The sequence below is a fragment of the Hoplias malabaricus genome, chromosome 3 (assembly GCF_029633855.1).
Source record: "Hoplias malabaricus isolate fHopMal1 chromosome 3, fHopMal1.hap1, whole genome shotgun sequence".
Classification (NCBI taxonomy): domain Eukaryota; kingdom Metazoa; phylum Chordata; class Actinopteri; order Characiformes; family Erythrinidae; genus Hoplias; species Hoplias malabaricus.
In genome coordinates, this window is record NC_089802.1 from 43,575,977 (window position 1) to 43,585,084 (window position 9,108).

General features: G+C 39.4%; 1 protein-coding gene across 5 annotated transcripts in view; it reads left to right on the top strand.

The window, feature by feature from the left end:
• The window catches only part of pacsin1b (protein kinase C and casein kinase substrate in neurons 1b), a 32,313-nt gene extending 26,665 nt beyond the window's left edge, over positions 1-5,648 (top strand). For all 5 annotated transcript variants that reach the window (XM_066665292.1, XM_066665291.1, XM_066665290.1 and 2 more), the window contains exons 6-10: positions 1,668-1,843; positions 2,123-2,243; positions 2,739-2,869; positions 3,375-3,565; positions 4,020-5,648. In XM_066665292.1, the coding sequence (XP_066521389.1) occupies positions 1,668-1,843; positions 2,123-2,243; positions 2,739-2,869; positions 3,375-3,565; positions 4,020-4,129 (729 nt within the window). In that variant the 3' untranslated portion in view covers positions 4,130-5,648. The remainder of the gene's footprint in view (positions 1-1,667; positions 1,844-2,122; positions 2,244-2,738; positions 2,870-3,374; positions 3,566-4,019) is intronic.
• The last annotated feature ends 3,460 nt before the right edge of the window (positions 5,649-9,108 follow it).

A 9,108-nucleotide genomic window follows, 5' to 3' on the forward strand; every position in this document is an offset into this window, starting at 1 on the left:
ATAAGCAAGAGAGTTAGAAGCTGACAGCTCACTGTGTAGCAAAGCATGTCCTCCGAGCTATTTATTTCACCATTTATCACAATGGCAGCAGATCTAAGTGTGCTGAGAGCACCATGACATCACTGTTACGCCCTTGGCCCACTCAATGTGAAATAGCCCAGTTCCGCTCAATAACGAGCCCTCGGATGCACCACAGGGTCAATTCATTAGCCTTTAACATCAGTCTCCTAACATTAATCATAAGCACTTAACCCCAGTCTTTAGAGCAGTTAGCATGCCAGGCCTCAAATTCTTCCTACTCAAATGACTCTGGATTGACCTGTGGGCTTGCAGTGTATATGAGTAATGAATTAAATTAGTGAAAGTAAAGTAATTATTCATACATTTGTCTGTGATTATTATAATCTCAAAAGCATCCATAGTAAGAGCAGTAATGTCTAGATGTTGGTTTATAATGCAGGGCAGTGCAAAGAAATATGCAAGAAGCCTTATTGATATGACCTCCTTGTTTCTGCACTGTTTGTACATTCGATCACCTCCACTGACCCCATGGGAGCACTTTGTAATTCTCCTATTACAGACCGTAGTCCAACTGTTTGTTGTTTTTGCTCTGAATACTTTGTCCCTTTACCCTGTTCCTCAATTGTGTGAACCACCAGAGGTACCTCCAGCACAGAAATGAAGTAATTTGTGTTTTGAATCATTCTTAGTGCTGCGGTGACACTGACATGGTGGTGGTGTGTTAGAATGTGTTGTGAGTTTTTAAACAATGTGCCCACTCACTGTCACAGGACGCTGCCTACAGTACACTGTTGGCTGGATATTGTTGGTTGGGGGTTTAAAAACTCCAAGAATACTGCTGTGTCTGATCCACTAACACCAGCAAACATGCACTTACACACACATGTGGTGCTATATGAACATCTCAGGAGCAGATCTGATAAAGAAATAAAACTACAAAATGTCTTTTATTATCCTTTAATTAATATGTAAAACTCAGATTGTTAATCAGTGGTTATTAGTTAGAGCATAAACACTAAAATCATTCAATGGGACTTTTATATATTTTCTCAAAATGAACACAGTCCTGGGGTCTTAATGAAATATCTGTGATATGCTTTGATGAAAATACCACAGTGATCAAACACCACAGCACTTTTCTCCCCCTGTTTAAACAGCCCTGAACAGAACAACCAGTTTCAGCACATCATCCTTTAAATAATAATGAACCACTGCTCAGCTCAGCGCAGGAGTCTATCTCTATTCTATTTTTTTCTGAGCTGTTTTTACTCTGTACTCATTTCTCCACACACATTGTGTCTGTTTTGCTCTGTTTAACTTTGTCGTTGCGCTCTCACATGAACTGCTAGGGCTGTGATTGTGGAGACTCAGAAAAGGAGGTGGGTCTTTCCTGAAGTCTCTGGAATTGCACCAGAAGAAGATCAAAATCAGAATGACTCATTTTAACTCTTGTTTTCTGGCAACACCTTGTTAATTTTTTTTTTAACTTTGTTACCCTTAACCCTTGTTTGCACATACGTGAAGAATGAGGTATCTAATGTTTTCTGTGCTCTTCTGATCTAAACAATGTATAAAGTGGTTAAGCATGTTTACTGAAATGTAGCCTGTGTACAATGTTTATAGCTCTGTCGTGTGCTGTGTGCCAGGCCAAAGAGAAATATGAGAAGGCCCTGGACGAGCTGGGGAAGTGTACGCCGCAGTACATGGAGAGCATGGAGACAGTGTTTGAACAGTGCCAGCAGTTCGAAGAGAAGAGACTGGCCTTCCTCCGAGAAGTGCTGCTGGATGTCAAGCGGCATCTCAACCTCACTGAGAACCAAAGGTCAGCCAGGAGTTATGTTCTGTTTCACATCTGCTCTGGGAATAATGACTGTAGCTAATAATGAAGGAGAGATAACTGGGACTAATTAGCATATTTGACCTCTTTGACTTTCAGTCATGTACAACAATATTATAAGTGTTTCTAATATTTATAGTGTGTTTCTTTAAGGGTTCATAGACTGTCAGCAACAATGACTCTGTATAGGGCACACAAACAAAAATAAAAACACAAACACCGAGGGACTTTTACATTTGAAAAATGCTTCTCATTTTGCTGCAGCTATGCCACAGTTTACCGGGAGCTTGAACGAACAATCACCTCCGCCAGTGCCCAAGAAGACCTCAAGTGGTTCAACAACAACCACGGCCCAGGCATGCCCATGAACTGGCCACAGTTTGAGGTACAATAATTACTGTAGCCTAAAGGTTCAGTGCATGATTGATGTTTTTTTTTTTATATTAGTTTGTGGGAATAAAGAGGCAGCCAAAAAAATGTATTTCCCCTTGAAAGTTTTTTCCATAAATATCCAATACATATCTATCTATCTATCTATCTATCTATCTTATCCTGAACAGATTCATACGCTTACCCAGGTCGTAATAAGTGGCATGACGTCTCATTTTGATAGTTGTCCTTTGTGGTAAACCTAGGTCAACAGAGTACACTAACCTGTGAATCCGACTTAGAAACTGGCACATGTCTATATTTGGAATGAAATCTACCTGAAGGTTTTAAAGTTGATCACACAAAAGCCCCCAGAGGGGCTCTAAGAAAAAAACATGTTCTGATATTGTTGTTGCTATGACCCCCAGGACAATGTCATGGGCTTTAACCATCACCTGATTGCAGTTATTTCTCTCTGACTCCATGACTCACACTGAATAAACTTCCTTAGGAATATAACCCAGAGCTGAGCCATTCCATTAACAAGAAAGAGAAGGTGAAGAAGAACCACGATGGTGTCACGCTCACTCACGTCACAACTGCGGGTGAACATGCGACTCCACAGAGTACAGACAGGGGCAGGTGCAGAAGTTTATCTTTTTATATACTGCATCTCTTACCATATACTTACATTATTCAATTACTGACTTACTCAGTCATTCCTTTGGAAATGTGATCTGCTTTTCCTCTTCAAGGACAAGATACTGCACTGTAAAATTGTTGGTAATTTTACCTATTGTGTACATATTGATTTTGTGAATTTTATTCTTTTTTTAAATTTCTTTGATCTTAATTATTCTGCTATGTGCAACAACCGACTTTCCCCCACACACACACACACATATATATATATATATATATATACCTTACAGATTTTTGGAATGTACAACTAACAGATAAGGCAAGTTGGGTCCTGCAGTAATAATATGGGGCTAATTTAAGAGTCTGCCTCATATGAACATGTGTACTGATAAATTTAGAGTGTGTTTTCCTGTCATGTTTCAAGCTCAAATAACTACTGTCCATATTCTGGGAAAAAACTCAAGAGTGTAAAAATGTGCCCATTTTGTCGCTGTGATTTTTGCAGTGTGAGCAGTTATGATAAGAACCAGGCGTATTCAGCAGAGTGGTCAGATGAAGAGCAGCCCACAGCTCAGCCCACTACTGAGACCAATGGAGGCAGCAACCCTTTTGAGGAAGACGTGAACAAAGGGGTGCGGGTCAGAGCACTGTATGACTATGAAGGACAAGAACAGGATGAACTTAGCTTTAAAGCAGGTGAGAAGCGTAGCACCAGGCTCAGAGAAGGTCAACTCTCTGAAAGGTAGAATTCATCCTAATCGTTTGACAGAAAATGTTATATTTCGTGACACTTCACTGTAGGTTATAATTTATTAGGCTATGTGACACTTACATAAGCTTTTCATGACTACTGACTTAAACCCACTAAAGCCCTATTCAGATGGGATTAGTTTTACGTGGAGAGCTGAAGGCAATGTCATTTTGCCACAGCATGTCAGTAATATTTATGGTGGATTCACACTGGAAAAGAAACTTTGGTATAAATAAGAGAGATGGGAGTGGCTACTCAATCTACCCCTGATGGGTTATATTAATAATTATATTATTATATTAATAGTAATTCAGATATATATGTTCCCATTTTTTGGACAGCCTTGTTCATCATGTTTTCATGTACAATGTCAAACTTCAGTATGCCTCTTTTTAACAGGTGATGAGCTGATCAAGCTGGAGGACGAAGACGAGCAAGGCTGGTGTAAAGGCCGGCTGGACAGTGGTCAGCTTGGCTTGTACCCCGCCAATTATGTTGAGCCCATTTAGTTGCCTTTTTTGGAGGACGGCCTTCCTTTTGGACTGGCCTTAAAGACTTCCCTTGTCCACTGTACATTACCAGAGACTCCCCAACACTCTCCTAGAGCCACAGACTGACTAAGAAGTGTCAACCATGAACATACTTAAGCTGTCAGAGAAGAGAATAAACCATCACAAAACAAACCACAACCTATACTCATAGAATACTGTATCTTCTGTGTCCATCCGAGAGGTCTGGGGGATTTTAATGGCAGCATTTAAAGCAGTGCATATCTACTTTGTCAGTGCGGGGAACATTTTCTATCCCTGTGTATCCCTGTGTATGAATTTATGTGCAGTTGGCATATGTGTATAAGTATGTTCTCCTGTAAAAAGCAAAAAAAAAAAACAAACAAAACAAAACATTGAAATAATGTAGTCCATGAAGCCTAGCATAGCAAGAATGAGCTATGCACTGTGTATATTCCATGACGTTTGCGATTCCCAACTTCATGCATCACGTCTGGTTTAAAAAATGCATTTATATTTCTTTCTTACCTTTTATTTATTGATCTGATGAAGACATCACTGTCCCATGGTGTGAAATATATTTTATTTCCATTTATATGACGTCCAGTCTGTTTCAGCATGTGGTACGGAGTTTATATTCCACACTGATTGTTGCCTGCGCTGCTCTAAGCCTTAATGCAACTGGACTGAAAACCACCGGGCTCCGGCATTTAGAAATTCAGAAATTCAGTTCAGGTGGATTGGCTTGTGTTCCTCAGGTGCCGTCATGATGTACTTTTACTTTTTGGATTTTCCTTGACATGTAAACACGAGCCTGTCTTTGTTCTGATTTTTTTTGTTTCCAAGGCGTCAGAAAATCAGTGTCAAGCTGACATCCTCCCATGGACATAATAAAATATCTATTTATTTATATATTTCAATGAGAATGCAGTCATGTATTGTTTCGTAATAAAAAATACACCCATGGAAATCCTGAGCTATTTATTTTGTCCATGTGGGTCTTGAACAAAGCAAAAACATGTCTTTTCTATAAGTGTATTATTTTGTCAGTGACACTGTCCTCTTGAGTACTGGTCCATAAAATTCAAAGTCATACAAACTTAATCACAGACGGGTTCATTCTAGTCCTGGGCTTCTCCCTCAATTCCACTGGATGCTCTGAATTCAGAATGTTGTGTAGAATCAGGACTACAATTAATCCCTGTCTGGAAAACTGAACCATAAGGAATACTTGACCAAAGCAGTGCAAATTAGAAATATGTACACACAATTGAAGGACAATTAGCATAATACCCCATGCTAACTGATTCCTGCAAGTTTTTATTTACAGTCAGAAGTGGCATATTCCTTCAAAATACTTGAGACTATTTCTGTTTTTTCTGTTTCATGTTTGCTAAGGGCATGAGAATAAGAAACGCAGGATGACTTCTATGACTTCTGTATGTTAAATTTAATGTGATGTAATATTCTCTTAATTCTGGTGTAGTGACTGTTCAACTAGAGATCAAAATAAAACACATCAACATCACACAAATGCTCTGCTCAGTATTTCTGTCTTGGTTGTTTCTCAACACCAACAACAAAGGATCTTGTGTTCTTAAGAAGAGTATTATTGAAATGTTGCCTTGCAGTTTCACAATAACTGCGGTTATTCAGACATCTTGTGGCCTGAAAATGTCAGAAAATATGTACCAAACCTGGGGCAGCACGGTGGTGCGACATAGACTGTAACAAAGTGAATGTAATTCTTTTCATAGGTAGTTGTTTGTGTCTCTACTTTAACGAAGTTTTTCACATTTGCGTGACTTTATACTTTTAACTAATGTATGGTCTTCCCATCCAAAACCAAATCCAGAACACACCCAGTTACTTTAACTCTTCTTAGTACACTGCTGAATAGGTTAATGCAGCGTGTGCATTGGAAGAGAACAGAATGCAAGAACATAGTGAATATTATGTTAAGACGCAGCCATTGTGTAGTGAACGAATTTAAGACCTGCAGTGTGTAACATAGCCGCTAGAGGGCAGAGTCTCCTATTTCATAATAATGTTTTACCACAAGTGTGATTGCAGCCCACTGGGCGGCGTCGAGGAGAACACCTTCACTAAACGAGAGAAAGTAAATGGCTGAAAATGTTGAAGGTTGTAAGTGTTTCAGGTGACGACGTTTAATTAACTGTTTTCTTCCATTGTTGTTTATTTATCAAGCAAAACCGAGAGATAAAGCTCCACCCAGTGCATAACCATATAAAGCAAATAACTGGCATGTCACCAGTGCTGTAAAGACTGTAAAACTGTACATGACACAAATAACCCCAAAACCACGTTTTCCTCTGCATGGGGTTCAGCTATTCTAAGTATAGTTCACGAACTAAAAATATCCAGCAAACAGCGTCCTGTGAAGGACTAGAGAAGACCAATAAAATATGTGCAGCAGCAAATGAACTACAATTAAGGTAGGTTTGTGCAATAGATTCAACAGTGGACAGAGTGTTTATCTTCAGAAGAAATGCCGTGTCTGGTCCACTCATACAAATGCAATATACACTAACACACTGGAATGATCCACCACCCAAATTAACCCTGCTCTGTGGTGATCCTGTCAGGTCCTGACCATTAAAGAACAGACTGAAAGTGGGCTACCAAAATATGTAGAGCCTTAGATGGACTAGTCTGTAATTTTAAAACTTGGTTCCTGTCATTACCTTTGTAATTCATTCATTCATTCATTATCTGTAATCCTCATCCAGTTCAGGGTCGCGGTGGGTCCAGAGCCTACCTGGAATCATTGGGCGGGAATACACCCTGAAGGGGGCGCCAGTCCTTCACAGGGCAACACACACTCTCACACATTAACACCTATGGACACTTTGGAGTCGGACACAGGGAGAACACACCACACTCCTCCCAGACAGTCACCCGGAGGAAACCCACGCAGACACAGGGAGAACACACCACACTCCTCACAGACAGTCACCCAGAGGAAACCCATGCAGACACAGAGAGAACAAACCACATTCCTCACAGACAGTCACCCGGAGGAAACCCACGCAGACACAGGGAGAACACACCACACTCCTCGCAGACAGTCACCCGGAGCGGGACTCAAACCCACAACCTCCAGGTCCCTGGAGCTGTGTGACTGCGACACTAAGTGCTGCGCCACCGTGCTGCCCTACCTTTGTAATTGTAGAACTTATTTGATATCTTTACCACTCCAAAGATGTCTTATTTAACTATTTCAAACCCCTCTGTGAATGACCTTTTTCATGTGTAAATAATTGAAGTACGCAATTGAACAACTGAAATTTTGGAAACTTTAATATTGAGAATTAAACTATTTTTGCACTATCCTTGTTTTATAGTGTTTTGACCAGGTTAAAAAGTATGAATATACAGGCACAAACATTCAGTAGGAGACACTTCAGTTTTTACTTCTGTGTTTTAACAATGACTTCAACACAATTTTAATGTATATTTTAAACAATGGCAGACACAGCAAAAAATCCAGGGAAAGCTTTACTTGCACCTTTAAAATGAATGCAATAGACAAATTAAAATACAAAAACAAAATAAAAAGAAGAGAGGCCACACTCTGTCTTTATTGAGAGCGACTGATAACCCGACTGAAAACAAGTCAAGTTCTGAAGCTCAGAGCTATTCTGTAATACCCCACCCTCACCTAATTCTTAACTCAATTCTTAACCTTGACTCTCCAAAAACAACCTACCTTTGTGATACATATGAGGCCAAGAACACATTAGTCTTAACAATAACCATTAGCCAATAAACCCACCTTTTTCTCTGCCAAAAAAAAAGGTAAGGTTCAAGTGTCTTAAGAAGGAAGATTATTCATAAGAGCTCAATATAGTTGAGACTTTCTCCAGGGTGAATGCCTTTGGGGAGAGTTAATAATGTTTGCTGTGTGATTAGGCCTTAAAAAAGCAAGAGGAGCGCAGTATTGGATGGAGGCCAGAGCCGAACACAAAAGTGTGCCTGATCTGGCAGGGAGTGGAGTCTTACTCAAACACATGCCGCAGCAGCTCACATGGCTGTGTCTGAAAACTGACAGAGAGAAGTGTATGTTCGATAAATATGAGTGTTTAATGGAGAGTTTACAGAAACAAAACACTGGGTTCCTTGTTGCAGTCCAGGTTTTATATTTATCAAGGGTTTAAGAGAAATGGACTAATCAGGTGCTCTCCTCCTTGATATGTGTATGGTTATGTTATATAAAATATGGTTCTAGTTCAACACTCTATTTGCTGTTGGCCCCAGGTTCTTAAGGGGGATTTAAAAGAAATCTGCATAATTGCACGGCTAAGATATAAACAAGAAGATTTGGAGCGCTTTGATGTGAAATACTCTTTTCTCTTCACAGTGATGGTGATGATAGGAACCAGACATCTGAAAAGTTTATTGCCTATAGCTACATCACAAAATGTTTTTAAACTCAAAGTTTATGAATACACTGCTGTTTTACAGTAGTTTGAATGTCAGGGTTTGGCCTGAAACATATTTCTTAAAATAAGTCCATGGCTCAGAGGAGCTGAAAGAGAAACTATCCATTCACTGGTCATTTGACAGTAAACATAAAATAAACTGTATGGTTCCTATTTCCATGGCTGTACACTCTCAGAAAAAAAGGCACTGTACAGGTACATATATGTTCATTAAAGGTACAAACAGTGTAAATGTACTTTGAAAGGACAAACAGTGATTTTAGAGTCCAGTTGTGTTCCCTAAAGATACATTACATTCACTTCTCCAAAAGAGGTGAATATTTGTAAGCTTTCATTATAGAACTGTGTAAAAGTATATATCCTGTAGTCCTGAAAGGGGGCATATGAAATCAATACAACTTAAACATGTATAATATAGAGAATAGTACAGTTTTTTTCTCTAACTAAATGTACTGAATATGTACCCATGAGGGTACCACCACAGTTAGAATTTTTCTGAGTGTACAGACAATAGGC